This window comes from Cervus elaphus, chromosome 4 (genome assembly GCF_910594005.1).
Source record: "Cervus elaphus chromosome 4, mCerEla1.1, whole genome shotgun sequence".
In the NCBI taxonomy this organism is placed as follows: domain Eukaryota; kingdom Metazoa; phylum Chordata; class Mammalia; order Artiodactyla; family Cervidae; genus Cervus; species Cervus elaphus.
Window position 1 is genome coordinate 60572531 of NC_057818.1, and position 17137 is coordinate 60589667.

Genomic DNA, 17137 nt, shown 5'->3' on the forward strand with positions numbered 1-17137 from the left:
GGTGGATATATCAGTGACTAGAAGCCTTCCGTGTACCATGAAAAAGGGCCCTGAGAGTGCTGTAAAGACAGTAGAGTGTTCCAGCAAACACTGAAAAGCCACCCTCAAGCCCCAAAGATATTCCTTCACTATCATTTATGTTCCTCTAGCTCTAACGACCACCTAAGTCTTCACCCAGGATCTAAAACTGCATAGTTCAGTGTAGGATCAGAGATGCAGGAAAGATAAGAGGTAGAGCTATTTTGAGTACAAGAAAGAAGGTCCCATACAGGGACTTCCTTAGTGGTCTGGTGGCTGAGATTCCAAGCCCCTATTGCAGAGGGTGTGCAAGTTTGACCCCTGATCATGAAACTAGATTCCACTAGCTGCAACTAATAGTGTGCATGCCATGACCAAGACCCAGCACAGTCAAGTAAATGAATAAATGAACACACACATAAAAAAATTCTTAGTCATACTCAAGTTTAATTGGGTGTTTTTTCCTTGTTTCCAGAATAAAAGCCTGGTGGACTCACAGTTGACTTTATAAGTGGGTTGGGTGTGGTTGTGGAGGAATCCCTAAGATCAAACAAACTTTACAAAGGCAACAGATTTCAGAGTTGTGTAGAAATCCTAATCATTTCAAAATAACCTTCATCATGAAAAATCACAAGCTTCTCTCAAACACATCAGTGGTCTCTTTGGAGATACTCACAGGAGACTCACAATTGGTTTTGGTAATTATCAACTCAAAAAAAGTTTTTCAGAAAGATCATTAGCTCCTCAAGCTGGCCCTGTCATAGCCACTTCAAGTGAAATGATAATTGCAGATCTGAAGGAGGATGAGATCACAGCTCCTAAACCTATATCTCAGGGGCTGACTGCCTCCCTCCCACTCATGTCCTGACTGCCATGACCTTCACCCTGAGCCCAGCATCCTTCTCATGAGAAGCAATCAGAAGGAGTCGAGTACTTTGTATCTCAGTCCAAGAGGCAGAGTCCGTAAGGAAGGAAGTCTGAGTAAGTGTTCATGTTTGAAAAAGGGATCTTTCTGTGGGCTGGGGGTAGAGTTGGAACAGATCCAGTGGCAAAGCAGGTCAGGAAGGCAGAACAACTCCTTAGGAGAGAGTTTAGGTAAAGCAACATCAAGATCTTTGTTGATCAGTCCCCCAGGTGTGTCCGACTCTTTGCAACCCCACTGACTGCAGCACACCAGGCTTTCCTTTCCTTCACTGTCTCCCAAAGTTTGTTCAGACTCATGTCCATCGAGTCAGTGATGCCATCCGCCCATCTCATCCTCTGTCCTCCCCTTTCTCTCCTGCCTTCAATCTTTCCCAGCATCAGGTAACACTGAACTTGACAGCTCCTAAAGCTATTTTGTGAAACTCTTACTGTGGAGGACTCACAGGAACAATTCTAGTGATAATAATGAGAAATCATTTTTCAAACTATGTGTTTTTCTTGCAGCATGTGAACTCTTAGCTGCAGCATGTGGGATCTATTTTCCTAGCCAGGAATCAAACCCAGGCTCCCTGCATTGGGAGGGCAGAGTCTCAGCCACTGGACAACCAGGGACATGCCAAAAGATCATCTTCAACGAGCTTACGGGTTGTATGTTTAACATCAATCGGTTGTAATGTTACCTTTCAGAAATTCTAGATTAATTTTAAATTTGTCTTAAAAGTGTTATCATGCTGCCTCTATGCTTTCCAGAAAGACTAGAATAGAAAAGTAATGATTTTCTAATCCTCTACAGAAAGCATGAATGTGAATTTGTTTGAAGAACAGAAATGATTTCATATATATATATATATATATATCACTAGGCATATAACGTGCTTACTTGACGTAGCAATCGTGTCTTTTCTGAAACATTTTTGGTCTGATGATGATGGGGAGATTGCTTTCCCTCTTCAAGATAGAGAAGCAGCATTTCAAGAAAAGGCAGCTTTATAATGGTGAGTTTAGGAATACCCTTGTCAGGACCAAATGGATCTTCTCATATGTTGTCTTATCTCATAATATTCTAACACCAATTCCAAAGACACATTCATTTCTTTATGGTTTCACTTTTGCAACACACAAGAGTCAATATTCTCCAGATTGTACTTTACATGGGTCTAGGATGGTAATATTCTTCACAACTCTTGTTATATTGTAGTCTCACTTAACCTCAAATTTAAAAAGACCTAAGGATTTAGATCAAAAATATTATTTCATTTCTATCCTACACTCATTTATCATATACTAGTATTTCATGGTTCATAGTTTATTAAAGTAGTATTGTCCAAGACTTTTTTTGAAGATACCATAGCTAATTTTGGCCTGGCATGTTAGGAATGCATCTTTCTCTTGCAAACCTTATATTGAGGAAATCTTGCATTCATTAAATCCGATATGGACAGGAGGTACTTTCCTACAGGACTGTGTGTCTCTGTCTGTGTACATGTTAGTGGCTCAGTTTGTGACCCCATGGACTATAGCTCACCAGGCTCCTCTGTTTATAGGATTTCCCAGGCAAGAATATTGGAGTGGGTTTCCATTTCTGAATCCAGGGAATATTTTTGATATGTTATTGACCTATAGAATAAATACTTATGGAGATATGGAAACTTTCTACAATGAAAATTTTAATATATAAACACTATGGAATAAACTCCAATACTCTGGCCACCTGATGTGAAGAATTGACTCATTGGAAAAGACCCTGATGCTGGGAAAGATTGAAGGCAGGAGTAGAAGGGGACGACAGAGGATGAGCTGGTTGGATGGCATCACCAACTCAATGGACATGAGTTTGAGGAACATCCAGGAGCTGGTGATGGACAGGGAGGCCTGGTGTGCTGCCGTCCCAGGGGTCACAAAGAGTCAGACACGGCTGAATGACTAAACTGAGCTGATAGAATAAACTGTATGATATAAACACAAAACTAAATTTCACAATGGATTATTCAAAAACACAGCTGAAAAAAAGAAAAAAAAAAAACACAGCTGAAGTGTTTGGTTGGTGCGTCACAGTGCTTAGGACACTGTCTTGGACTCAGCCTACCAGGTTCTTAACACCACTCAGCCTGTAATCAGCGTGTGAATTTACACAGATCCCCTGATCTCTCTGTACCTAGGATCTCCCTATCTTTGCAGTAAATCAGTGCCAGTCCTTACCCCATGCAGTTATGAACATCAAACAACTGGCAGAATGGCCTCAGGGAGTTGGCAACAAGAATGTCGTGCTCCTCTCAGACTTTAGCTGGAATCCTGGGTGCTTCCTCTCTTACCTTAATCTCTTCCTTTACTAGAATAAATGTGGGTTGAAGTTCACGGATTTGACCTTCAGGCACAGACTGTACTAACTTTATGGTCATTCCCTTTAAAGGCATCTCCGTGACAATGGCAGGCTCTAACTGAAGCTTGTCTTCAGTGATTTAGCCATGCAAATGTGTTCTCTATGCCCCCAAAGCTGGTATGGTGTGTCCATTGACTCTCCTGGCCCCTGAAGTGTCTCCAGCCATCAAGATCAGCTCCAGGAAATACAGGTGGGTGGAACTTAAAGCAATAGCTCCTAAGGAAGGGACTTCCCTGTGGTCCAGAGGTTAAGACTGTGCTCTCAATGCAGGGGTTCCAGGTTCAATCCCTGGTCAGGGAACTAGAAGCCCCATGCAATATCCGAGAATTTACATGCGGTACCTAAGAGTCTGCATGCCATTAACTAAGACCTGGTGCAGGCAAATAGATAAATAAAAAGACAAAATATATAAAATCATTTACCAACAACAACAAAAAAAAAACTTCCCGAGCATATCAGAGTCTCCACTTTGCACTACTGGAGTGTATATAAATTCTTTCTCAAAGTTTCTGTATGAAAACTATGTCTACTGTTCATTATAATTCCTGGTCTTTAGGAGCAGATTATGTGCTCACATGTCATATCTCTCTGTACACATTATTTTCCCCATGAATATGATGCCAAACAGAGCAACACATCAACACAAAGCATGAAAACTTAGGATACTGCTGTGCTGAATTTTATGACAAAATCAGCGATTCACTGTATGCAGCAGTATTATTCTCTGATGTTTCATTGTTGGAATTATGATCCTGGCTTACAGCTCCCCTCCTTCACAGACACAGACAGCACATGAGACACACAGAAACAGCCTTTCCCAAGACTCTTCAACATTTTTTGAAAATACATGTTTTCTTAAAAAAAAAAATTAAAGACATGTTCCCAGGTTATAAGTGCATAGTATCTCAGTGACATTTCAGGAATGATTGCACCTCTGGAGATAACTAGATCAAGAAAGAGAATGTTCTCAGTTCCCATGAAAATCTTTTTGCCTCTTCTAACATACTGTCTCCAAAACTATAGCTTTGTTGGGTGTATTTGTAGGCCTGGATTGTTGGGTACACATTGACAACTATTGTGACATTTAATTCTAGATCACTTTGCCTGTCTTGGCCTTCACATGAAAGATATCATACAGCATCTTTCATTTGGACTTTTGTCCTCCATTCCATTACATCTTTGTGAATTTATCTTTATTGTTTTATATTATTGTTGATTTTTCATTATCATTGCTATATAGGACTTCATTGTGTGACTATCAAAGGGTTAACTGATCATTCAGCTGTTAAGGGGTATTAAGAGTTTTGGGCTATTACAAGTAATGATTAGGGCTCTCATATAAATTCTATTAATATAACTAATCTTTGGGTGATATATGTACAAAATGCTGTTGAATATATTCATAGAAGTGGATTTCTAGGAACAGGATTACATCTGGTCTGCTAAGCAGATACCACAGTTTTACAAAATGTGTGTACCAATTTGAACACCCACCATCAGTGTATGAGATTCTTGGTTCATCCACAGCTATGCCAAACTTAGCATTTCTGTCATTTCTGTTTCAGATTTCTTGATGGTATTTGATGACATATAGGCAGCGGTTATATTTTAATTGACCTGATTGCCAAGGAATGGAATATTTTTCCACAGGTCTTATCCATTGAATAAATTCTTTCTCCAGGATTCTCCTGAAAGATTCTGTCCATTATATATTCTATCTTGTGGTTTTTAGAACATGCTTGTGTATTTCTAAGTTATATTTGTGTCTCTGTGTGTGTATTGATGACATCCAGTCTTAATTTTAATGTGTGCAAAAGTTATTTCACCATATGGTTTATATATACTGTGCGCTTTAATGTATATATATATAGGTATTTCAAATATTTATTTATTTAGCTGCATTGGGTCTTGATCATGTGGTATCTTTGTTGTATCATGCAGGATCTTCTGTTTCGGTGCACAGACTCTCTAGTTGCAGATCCCAGGTTTAGAAACCCCGTGCCATATAGGACTTAGTTGCCCAATCAGGTATCAAACCTGTGTCCCCTACATTGCAAGGCAGTTTCTTAACTACCAGACAACCAGGGAAGTACCTTTAGCATATATTTTAGATTGTATGACTCTTCGAATAACTCCTGTCTTTTTTTCTAAAATAATACATTATCTTCTTTAAATACCAGCTGAGCCACACAAGAAGCCTAAGAATTCTGAAGTGGATATTCTTGGAGTGGGTAAGATTATCCCTTCTCTAGTGGATATGCCTGACCCATGAATCGAACTAGAGTCTCCTGCATTGCATGCAGATTCTTTACCATCTGAGCCATCAGTGAAGCCCCTAAAATAACATATTATCTTCTTTAAAATTTAGAAGAGAATGCATTTAGAATTGACCTGTTTTATGATGAGGGCACTGATGGAGATATTTTTTTCCTCCAGGAAGCTTCTTCTTAAAAGGTGGTTTTATGCTATCTTTCAATTTACTCTCACTTGTCATTGCTTCCTCCAGGTCACCACCACTTCATCCTTCCTGCTGACTTCTTTGTAAAATAGACTGATTCTCTCATCATCGCTTCCTGTCTCGAGAAGCCTTGGCAATTTCACAAAAGCACACAAGAAGAGTTGTCTCTCGATGTCACAAACTGATATGAGCCAGTCTGCCGTGAGGAGTCACTGTTGTCATCATATAAAGGGGAGTACCTTGAATGACACAACAGCCTCCAGCCAACTGGCCATTGGAATAACCTTCTTGTTACAGACGGTGCTTGGGATCTGGGGCAACCTCTCCCTTCTGTACCGTTACCTCTTTCTTTACCACACTCAGTGCAGGTTGAGGGTCACAGATTGGATTTGCCAGCACCTGACTATAGCCAACATTTTCGTCATTCTTTCGAAAGGAGTCCCTCAGACAATTACAACTTTGAGGTTGAAATATTTTGCCAGTGATTTTGCCTGCAAACTCATTTTGTATGTTGAGAGAGTGGGCAGGAGTATGTCCATTGGCACCACCTGCATCTTGAGTGTGTTTCAGACCATCACAATCAGCCCGAAGAACTCCTGTTGGAAGAATATTAAAGTCAAAGCCCCAAAGTACGTTGCCTTCTCCATTTCCTTCTGCTGGATCCAGTGCCTGTTTGTAAATCTCATTTTTCCCATGTATGCATATGTTTCTAAAAAATGGCGCTTCACAAACATGACAAATACAAGAGATTCAGGGTACTGTGCTGCCGCAGATGCTGAGAATATCTCAGGCTCAATATATGCAGCTTTGGTAGTGATCCCTGAAGTTTCATTTTCTGCGCTCATCTTATGGGCCAGTAGCTCCATGATTCTCACCCTGTACAGACACAGTCGGCGAGTCCAGTATATTCACAAGGCTAGTGTGTCTCCCAGAACCCCTGCTGAGTCCAAAGCCACCCAAAGCATCCTGCTCTTGGCGAGCACCTTCATGTGTTTCCACACCCTGTCCTGCATCTTTAACATTCTTCTGGCTATTTTTCATAAGCCCAGTTGGTTGTTGGTGTATACAACTGGCCTGATTAATGTGTGTTTTCCCTTTATCAGCCCCTTTCTGCTCATGAGCCGTGACTCCATTCTATCCAGTCTCTGCTTTCTGTACATGAAGAACTCAGAATCCCCTAATCTTATCAGAAAAGCGTAAATTGTATGTTTTTAAAATTTTATCAAGGTTTAGTTGATTTACAGTGTTGTGCTAGTTCCAGGTATATAAAAAGTGAATCCGTTATACGTATATGTGTATATCTACTCTTTTTAGATCTTTCCTCATGTAGGCAATTACAGAGTATTGAGCAGAGTGGCTATACAGTAGGCCACTTCTTTTTTGTTGTAAACCAGGCCTCGGGACATGTGGGACTTGTTTCCCTGACCAGGGATTGAACCCCTTCTCCCTGCCTAGAGAGGGCTTAGTCTTAATCACAGGACCACCTGGGAAGTCTCCACTAGGTCCTCAGGAGGTACCTATTTTATATGTAGTAGTGTATATTTGGGGCTTCCATGGTGCCTGGGTGTGAAAGAATCCGGCTGGCAACGCAGGAGACTCCAGTTCGATTCCTGGGTCGGGAAGATCCCACATACCACAGGGCAACTAAGCCCATGCACCTCAACTGCTGAGCCTGTGTGCCTAGAGCCTGTGCTCTGCAAGGGAAGCCACCACATTGAGGAGCCCATGCTCACTGCAGCTAGAAAAAGCCCACATGCAACAACCAAGACCCAGTATAGCCTAAATAAATAAATAAATAAAATTCCACTTGAGATCCTTTAGTGTATAAAGGGTAAAGGTTTTCCAGGCATATTTTATATGCCTAAGATATTTGCACCATGGTCTCAAATGTAGAAACCATCCATGAGCAAGACTTAGCCCAGTTTAAATGAGGGCTTTTGTTTGTGTTTTGTTTTCCTTTTTTAATTTAGATATTCTAAAAAATTGAAGTATATGTTATGTTAGTTTCATGTGTACACAGCAAAGTGACTCACTTATATATATATATATATTTTTTTTCTTTTTCAGATTCTTTCCCTCATAGATTATCATAAAATATTGAGTGCAGTGCCCTGTGTTGTACACTAGGTCTTTGTTCCTTATCTATTTTATATATGGTAGTGTGTATATGTTAATTCCAACTTGCTAAATTGTCCCTCCTCCCCTTTTTCCCTTTTGATAATCATAAATTTCTCTTCTATCTTTGAGTCTCTATCTGTTTTGTAAATAAGCTCATTTCTATCTCTTTTGAAAAAAAGATTCCACATAGAAGCAATATTATATGCTATTTGTTTTTCTCTGTCCGGCTGACTTCATTTAGTATCATAATCCCTAGGTCCATCCATGGTGCTGCAAATGGAATTATTTCATGCTTTTTAATGGCTGAGTAATATTCAATTGTGTTTATATACCATATCTTCTTTATCCATTAATCCACGTGATGGACATTGAGGTTGTTTCCATGTCTTAGCTACTGTAAACAGTGCTGCTATGAACATTGGGATGCATTTATCTTTTCTCTGGATATATGCCCAGGGGTGGGATTGCTGGATCATATGGTATTAGTTGCTCTATTTTTAGATTTTTTAAGGAAACTGCAGCCTGTTCTTGATAGTGGCTGAACCAATTTACATTCCTACCAACCATGAACGAGGATTCCCTTTTCTCCATACCCTCTCCAGCATTTACAATCTGTAGACATTTGATGATGGCTAGTCTGACCAGTCTAAGGCGATATCTCATTAGTCTTCATTTGCATTTTTCTAATAATTACTGATGTTGAACATTTTTTCATGAGCCTGTTGGCCACGTGTATACTTTGAAGAAATAGCTATTTGGATCTTTCCCCAGTTTTTGATTGGGTTGTTTGAATTTCTGATATTGAGTTGTATGAGCTGTTTGTATATTTTGGAGATTAGTCCCCATCAGTTGCATCATTTGCAAATATTTTTTCCCCATTCTGTAGATTGCCTTTCTGATAGAAGGAATAGTTTAGTTTGTTTCATGGGGTGAACACCAGCCTCTCTCACATTATAAGTCAGCTGGGGCTTTAGGCTGTGTGCTATCAGGCTGGCTTCTAGAGGAACTGGAGATAACAGGATTAGCCTGACTCTCAGAACAACTGGAGACTAAAGCTCAGCCACACAGACGGATCCTGATGGAGCTCAAGTACAACACTCTGGGCACCTGGGCTTGGGTGACGCTCCCTGGTGGCCGTACTCCTGTGAAGTCAGGTATCAATGCCAGGAAAATGACACACCATCACTTCATGGGGAGAGGAAAACTGGAGCTCCAGTTTGACTATTTTTCCTGAACTCTGGCCCATGCATCTCCTCCATTGACAGATGTTATTTTACTAGTCGCTCTGTCGTGTCCAGCTCTTTATGACCCCAAGGACTATAGCCCACAGAGGTCCACGGAATTCTCCAGGCAAGAATACTGGAGTGGGTTGCCATTCCCTTCTCCAGGAGATCGTCCTAACCCAGATCGAACCCGGGTATCCTGCATTGCAGGCGAATTCCTGACGGTCTGATACACCAATGTATCTTTACCTTCTAATCAACCATTACAATGAGTGGACTAGCTCTCAGAGAGTTCTGAGTCCTTCTAGAGAATTATTGAAACTGAGTGTGGTTTTGGGAACCCGCACACTTGCAGTTAGTGTCAAAAATAGGTGTGGCCTGACTGATTATGTTTCACTCTCAAACTTCTCAGTTGGACTGAAAACTCTCACAGGGCAATTGGATAGTGCGCTTTGTTCAGATTGTGTGTTTGCCTGCTGGAAAATGAAAAGAGTGATTTTGCCCCTTAAAGTTGTTGTCTCATCATTTATTGCATAACCAATGACTGCTCCTGAATAGTACTGCTGACAGAAATTTCATAGATTCAGGATGAAAGTTAAGCCTAAGAAGTTCTCTGGTCCTCAACAATATTAGAAGTGTTTTGAGATATAGTGGAAAACAGTCCAAAATTTACATGAGGAAAAGTCAACTGAGGGCTCCAGTAAACATTCCATGCTCTCCTCTATTCTGCATGTTGATGCCATTCCTTAAAACCCATCTTGCTGCTGAGTGGAATGTTAAATTTGAGGTAGAGCTCCAGAACCAGCTTCAGAGTTGCCATCACACCACCCTTGTATCAGAAAACGTGGCTTTTCATGTCTGACTCATTCTCCCATATTCAGATTGTCCTTCGAAGAAATATGATATATGAAATAAGAACCCAGGGGTACTTAAAGCCATGTGCAGGGCATAAGGGACAGCCAGGTATACTTGGATCCCTAGAGACCAAAGTCCAAAGCTTTGTCTCTGAATGACGTGATGACCCTTCAAGATTGAAATCAGGAAAACATTAAGGAGAGAATGCAGAACTGGGACCTCCCATTCCAGAGGGTAGTTTTCCTGCCCTCTTCAGACAATAAAAAATGTGAGCAGGATCATCCATTTCTGCCATCAAAATGCAAGCTCCTCCAAAATGGTCAGGCATATATTTCAGTGATTTAACTCCAGTAAAGAAATGGAACAAAACAGAAAGCCCAGAGAAAAATCCATGCACCTATGGACACCTTATCTTTGATAAAAGAGGCAAGGAAAGAGAAAAGACAATCCCTTTAACAAGTGGTGCTGGAAAAACGGGTCAACCACTTGTAAAAGAATGAAACTAGAACACTTTCTAACACTGCACACAAAAATAAACTAGAAATGGATTAAAGATCTAAATGAAAGACCAGAAACTGTAAAACTCCTAGAGGAAAACATAGGCAAAACACTCTGTGACATAAATCACAGCAGGATCCTCTATGACCCACCTCCCAGAGTAATGGAAATAGAAGCAAAAATAAACAAAAGGGACTTGATTAACCTGAAAAGCTTTTGCACAACGAAGGAAACCATAACCAAGGTGAAAAGACCGCCTTCGGAGTGGGAGAAAATAGGAGCAAACGAAGCAACTGACAAAGAATTACTTTCAAAAACATACAAGCAGCTCATGCAGCTCAATTCCAGAAAAATAACCACCCAATCAAAAAATGGGCCATAGGACTAAGCAGGCATTTTTCCAAAGAAGACATACAGATGGCTAACAAACACGTTAAAAGGTGCACAACATCACTCATTATCAGAGAAATGCAAATCAACATCACAATGAGGTACCATCCCTTAGAAGAAAGGGAGTAGCCATCATAGTCAACAAGACAGTCTGAAATGCAGTACTTGGATGCAATCTCAAAAATGACAGAATGGTCTCTGTTCGTTTCCAAGGCAAACCATTCAATATCACAGTGTTCCAAGTCTATGCCCTGACCAGTAATGCTGAAGAAGCTAAAATTGAATGGTTCTGTGAAGACCGACAAGACCTTTTAGAACTAACACCCAAAAAAGATGTCCTTTTCATTATAGGGGACTGGAATGCAAAAGTAGGAAGTCAGGAAACACCTCGAGTAACAGGCAATATTGGCCTTGGAGTATGGAATGAAGCAGGACAAAGCAAACAGAGTTTTGCCAAAAGAATGCACTAGTCGTAGCAAACACCCTCTTCCAAAACACAAGACTCTACACATTGACGTCACCAGATGGTCAACACCGAAATCAGATTGGTTATATTCTCTGCAGCCAAAGATAGACAAGCTCTATTCAGTCAGCAAAAACAAGACCAGGAGCCAACTGTGGCTCAGATCATGAACTCCGTATTGCAAATTCAGACTTAAATTGAAGACAGTAGGGAAACCCACTAGACCATTCAGGTATGACCTAAATCAAATCCCTTACAATTATAGAGTGGGAGTGAGAAATACATTTAAGGGACTAGATCTGATATACAGAGAACCTGACGAACTACGGACGGAGGTTCGTGACATTGTACAGGAGACAGGGAACAAGACCATCCCAAAGAAAAAGAACTGTGAAAAAACAAAATGGCTGTCTGAGGAGGCCTTTCAGATAGCTGTGAAAAGAAGAGAAGAGAAAAGCAAAGGAGAAAAGGAAAGATATACCCATTTGAATGCAGAGTTCCAAAGAATAGCCAGGAGAGATAAGAAAGCCTTCCTTAGTGATCAGTGCAAAGAAATAGAGGAAAATAATACAATGGAAAAATCTAGAGATCTCTTCAAGAAAATTAGAGATACCAAGGGAATATTTCATGCAAACCTGAGCTCAATAAAGGACAGAAATGGTATAGACCTAACAGAAGCAGAAGATATTAAGAAGAGGTGGCAAGAATACACAGAAGAACTGTACAAAAAAGATCTTCATGACCCAGATAATCACAATGGTGTGATCACTCACCTAGAGCCTGACATTTTAGAATGTGAAGTCAAGTGGGCCTTAGGAAGCATCACTACTAACAAAGATAGCAGAGGTGATGGAATTCTAGTTGAGCTATTTCAAATTCTAAAAGATGGTGGTGTAAAAGTGCTTCACTTAGTATGCCAGCAAATTTGGAAAATTCCCCAGTGGCCACAGGACTGGAAAAGGTCAGTTTTCATTCCAATCCCAAAGAAAGGCAATGCCAGAGAATGCTCAAACTACCACACAAATCCACTCATCTCACACACTAGTAAAGTAATGCTCAAAATTCTCCAAGCCAGGTTTCAACAAGATGTGAACCATGAACTCCCAGATTTTCAGGCTGGTTTTAGAAAAGGCAGAGGAGCCAGATCAAATTGCCAACATCCGCTGGATCATCGAAAAAAGCAAGACAGTTCCAGAAAAACATCTATTTCTAGTTTATTGACTATGCCAAATCCTTCGGCTGTGTGGATCACAATAAACTGGAAAATTCTGAAAGAGATGGGCATACCAGACCACCTGAGAAGACTATATGACAACCAAGATGCAACAGTTAGAACTGGACAGGGAACAACAGACTGCTTCCAAATAGGAAAAGGAGAATGTCAAGGCTTTATATTGTTACCCTGCTTATATAACTTATATGCAGAGTACATCATGAGAAATGCTGGGCTGGATGAAGCACAAGCTAGAATCAAGATTTCTGGGAGAAATATCAGTAACTTCAGATATGCAGATGACACCACCCTTATGGCAGAGAGGAAAGAAGAACTAAAAAGCTTCTTGATGAAGGTGAAAGAGGAGAGTGAAAAAGTTGGCTTGAAACTCACATTCGAAAACTAAGTTCATGGCATCCAGTTCCATCACTTCATGGCAAATGATGGGAAAATAGTGGAAACAGTGACTGAATTTATTTTGGGGGCTCCAAAGTCAATACAGATGGTGATAGCAGCCATGAAATTAAAAGATGCTTACTCCTTGTGTTGGGGTCCTTTAATGGACCAGAACCTGGTGGTACGGAGTCGACGATAAGAAAGTAAAAGAGAGAGAGAGAGAGACAAAAAAGATCCAGGGACCTAAGCTCTGATGGAGCAAAGGTGCTTTAATGATTTTTCTATGAGTATATATAGGTTGTGGTACAAGAAACTTCTTTCGGGAATGATAGAGATCAGAAAACCAAATGTACAGCAACTGTTACCAGGGGAACAAGGGGTAATGTTAGTCACAAGTTCAGGAGACAATCCATATCTCAAGAAAGGGGAAGGAGACTAAGCAGTTTTGTCCTAAAGAGAATGTTTACTAAAGGAGACCCAAGTCTGCCTCACACAATGACCTCAGTCCCTGGGAGCAGCATGCTGTTCCACTTGAAGAGGGACAAAGGACTCATGAGAGACAGCACGTAGGAATCCTCCCGTCAAACATTCCCTGACACCTTGGAAGGAAACTTATGACCAACCTAGATAGCATATTAAAAAGCAGAGACATTACTTTGCCAACAAAGGTCCGTCTAGTGAAGGCTGTGGTTTTTCCAGTAGTCATGTATGGATGTGAGAGTTGGACCATAAAGAAACCTGAGCACTGAAGAATTGATGCTTTTGAACTGTGGTGTTGGAGAAGTTTCTTGAGAGTCCCTTGGACTGCAAAGAGATCCAACCAGTCCATCCTTAGGAGATCAGTCCTGACTGTTCATTTAAAGCACTGATAGAGAAGCTGAAACTTCAATACTTTGGCCACCTTATGTGAAGAGCTGTCTCATTTGAAAAGACCCTGATGCTGGGAAAGATTGAAGCCAGGAGAAGGGGACGACAGAAGATGAGACGTTTGGATGGCATCATCGCCTCAATGGACATGAGTTTGGGTAAATTCCGGCAGTTGGTGAGGGACAGGGAGGCCTGGTGTGCTGCAGTCCATGTGGTTGCAAAGAGTCAGACATGACTGAGTGACTGAACTGAACTGAACTGAAGTCTTCACCCGGGATCTAAAACTGTGTAGTCCAGTGTAGGATCAGAGATACAAGAAAGAGAAGAAGAGGTAGAGCTGTTTTGAATACACAAAAGAAGGTCCCATACAGGGACTTCCCTGGTGGCCTGGTGTCTAAGACTCCAAGCCTCCCACAAACTTGCAGTGGGTGTGCAAGTTTGATCCCTGATCAGGGAACTAGATCCCACATGCTGCTTAGCTTGTGTGCCACAACTAAGACCCAGTATAGCCAAGTAAATAAATAAATGAACACACACAAGAAAAATTCTTGTGTCATACTCAACTTTTATCAGGTTTGTTTCCAGAACAAACCCTGGCAGACTCACAATTGACTTTGTTAAGTGGTTTGGTGGTGGCTGGGGAGAAAACCTAAGATCAAACAACCGGTTTACAAAGGCAACAGATTTCAGAGTTGTATAAAAATGCTAATCATTTCACAATATCCTTCATCATGAAAAATCATGACCTTCTCTCAAACACATCAGCGGTCTCTTTGGAGATACTCACAGGAGACTCACAATTGGTTTTGGTAATTAGCAACTCAAAAAAAGTTTTTAAGAAAGATCATTAGCTCCTCAAGCTGGTCCTGTCATTGCCACTTCAAGTGAAATGATAATTGCAGATCTGAAGGAGGATGAGATCACAGCTCATAAACATATATCTCAGGGTCTGACTGCCTCCCTCCCACTCACGTCCTGGCTGCCATGAGACCAGCATCCTTCCCATGAGAAGGAATGAGAAGCAGTTGAGTACTTTGTATTTCAGTCTAAGAGGCAGAGTCTGTAAGGAAGGAGGTCTGAGTAAGTGTTCATGTCTGGAAAAGGGATCATTCTGGGGGGCGAGGGCTAGAGTGGGAACAGATCCAGTGGCAAAGCAGGTCAGGAAGGCAGAATAATTCCTTAGGAGAGAGCTTACTTAAAGCGAGATCAACATCTTTGTTGTTGTTCAGTCACTCAGTTGGGTCCGTCTCTTTGCAACCCCATGGACTGCAGCACACCAGGGTTCCCTAACCTTCACTCTCTCCCAGAGTTTGGTCAGACTCATGACCATCGACTCACTGATGCCATCCACCCATCTCATCCACTGTTGTCCCCTTCACTTCTGGCCTTCAATCTTTCCTACCACCAGGTAACACCGAACTTGATAGCTCCTAAAGCTATTTTGTGAAACTCTTATTGTGAAGGACTCAAGGAACAGCCCTAGTGATAATAATGAGGGATCATTTTTAAAAGTATTTGTCTTAGTTTCAGCATGTGAACTCTTAGTTGCAGCATGTGGGATCTAAATTCTCCAGGGATCACATCCAGGCTCCCTGAATTGGGAGGGCAGAGTCTTAGCCACTGGACCACCAGGGAAGTGCCAGAAGATCAACTTCAAGGAGCTAAAGGGTTGTATTTTTAAGATCAATCTGCTGTAACATAACCTTTCAGAAATTCTAGATTAATTTTAAATTTATATTAAAAGTGTTATAATGCCTTTATGCTTTCCATAAAGACTAGGATAAAAAAGTAACGATTTTCTTAAACTCTACAGAAACAGTGAATATGATTTTATTTGAATAGAAATGATTATATATATATATATATATATATATATATATATATATATAACCCTAAGCATATAATGTGCTTACTGGACATAGTAACGGTGTCTTTTGTGAAACATTTGAGGGCTGATGACGATGGCGAGATTGCTATCCCTCTTCAAGATAGAGAAGCAGCATTTCAGGAAAAGGCAGCTTTGGAATGCTGAGGTTTGGAATATAGTTGTCAGGACCAATGTATCTTCTCATATGTTGTCTAATCTCGTAATACTCTAACACCAGTTCCAAGCACACATTCATTTCTTTATGGTTTCACTTTTGCAACACACAAGAGTCAATATTCTCCAGATTATATTTTACATGTGTCTAGTATGTTAATCGGAGAGGGCAATGGCACCCCACTCCAGTACTCTTGCCTGGAGAATCCCATGGATGGAGGAGCCTGGTAGGCTGAAGTCCATAGGGTCACTAAGAGTCGGACACGACTGAGCAACTTCCCTTTCACTTTTCACTTTTCACTTTCATGCATTGGAGAAGGAAATGGCAACCCACTCCAGTGTTCTTGCCTGGAGAATCCCAGGGACGGGGGAGCCTGATGGGCTTCTGTCTATGGGGTCTCACAGAGTCGGACATGACTGAAGTGACTTAGCAGCAGCAGCAGCAGCAGTATGTTAATATTCTTCACAAATCTTGTTATATTGTAATCTCCCTTAACCTCAATTTTAAAAATACCTAAGGATCTATCAAAATAATTATTTCATTTCTATCCTATACTCGTTTATCATATAGTAGTATTTCACGATTCATAGTTTTTTAAACAAAGTAATGTTGTCCAAGTCTTTTTTTGATAGATCCTATAGTGAATATTTGCCTGAAATGATGGGAATGCATCTTTCTGTTGCAAAACTTATATAGAGGAAATCTTGCATTCATTATGTCCAGTATGGACACGAGGTACTTTCCTATAGCATTCTGTGTGTGCATGTGTGTGTGTGTGTGTCTGTGTCTGTGTGTGTGTCTGTGTGTGTGTTTTACATACTAGTGGCTCAGTTTACAACCCAATTGACTCTAGTTCGCCAGGCTCCTCTGTTCCTAAGATTTCCCGGGCAAGAATCCTAGGGTTGGTGCCATTTCCTAATCTAGGGTATCTTCTTGATGTGTTATTGACCACAGAATAAATATTAATGCAGTTATGGAAACTTTTTACAACCAAAATTATATCAACATTTTGGGATAAACTCCAATATGTTGGCCACCTGATGTGAAGAACTGACTCACTGGAAAAAAACCCTGATGCTGGGAATGAATGAGGGCAGGAGGAGAAGGGAATGACAGAGGATGAGATGGTAGGATGGCATCACCAACTCGATGGACATGAGTTTGAGCAAGCTGTGGGAGTGGGTGTTGGACAGGGAGGCCTGGTGTGCTGATGCCCATGGGGTTGCAAAGAGTCGGACAGGACTGAGTGACTGAACTGAACTGATAGAAGAAGCTATATGATACAAAAACAA

General features: G+C 40.9%; 2 protein-coding genes across 3 annotated transcripts in view; one reads left to right on the top strand and one right to left on the bottom strand.

Annotated features, from left to right (window-relative positions):
• Positions 1–5951: 5951 nt before the first annotated feature.
• Positions 5952–6980, top strand: LOC122692839 (vomeronasal type-1 receptor 4-like). The gene has a single exon (XM_043900651.1). The coding sequence runs from the start codon at positions 5952–5954 to the stop codon at positions 6978–6980; it is 1029 nt and encodes a 342-aa protein (XP_043756586.1).
• A 2249-nt stretch (positions 6981–9229) lies between these two features.
• The window catches only part of LOC122690167 (zinc finger protein 677-like), a 41307-nt gene continuing 33399 nt past the window's right edge, over positions 9230–17137 (bottom strand). Inside the window, exon 4 of one of the 2 annotated variants that reach the window (XR_006340004.1) lies at positions 9230–10008. The gene's annotated coding sequence lies outside the window, so the exon portion shown is untranslated. Of the gene's footprint in view, positions 10009–14376; positions 14708–17137 lie in introns of those variants that run through there. The other variant, XR_006340005.1, reaches the window with a different exon arrangement.

Bases quoted from the DNA above. Each gene is read 5' to 3' on its own strand.
- LOC122692839 (XM_043900651.1), top strand. From the start codon at position 5,952: ATGTCACAAACTGATATGAGCCAGTCTGCCGTGAGGAGTCACTGTTGT.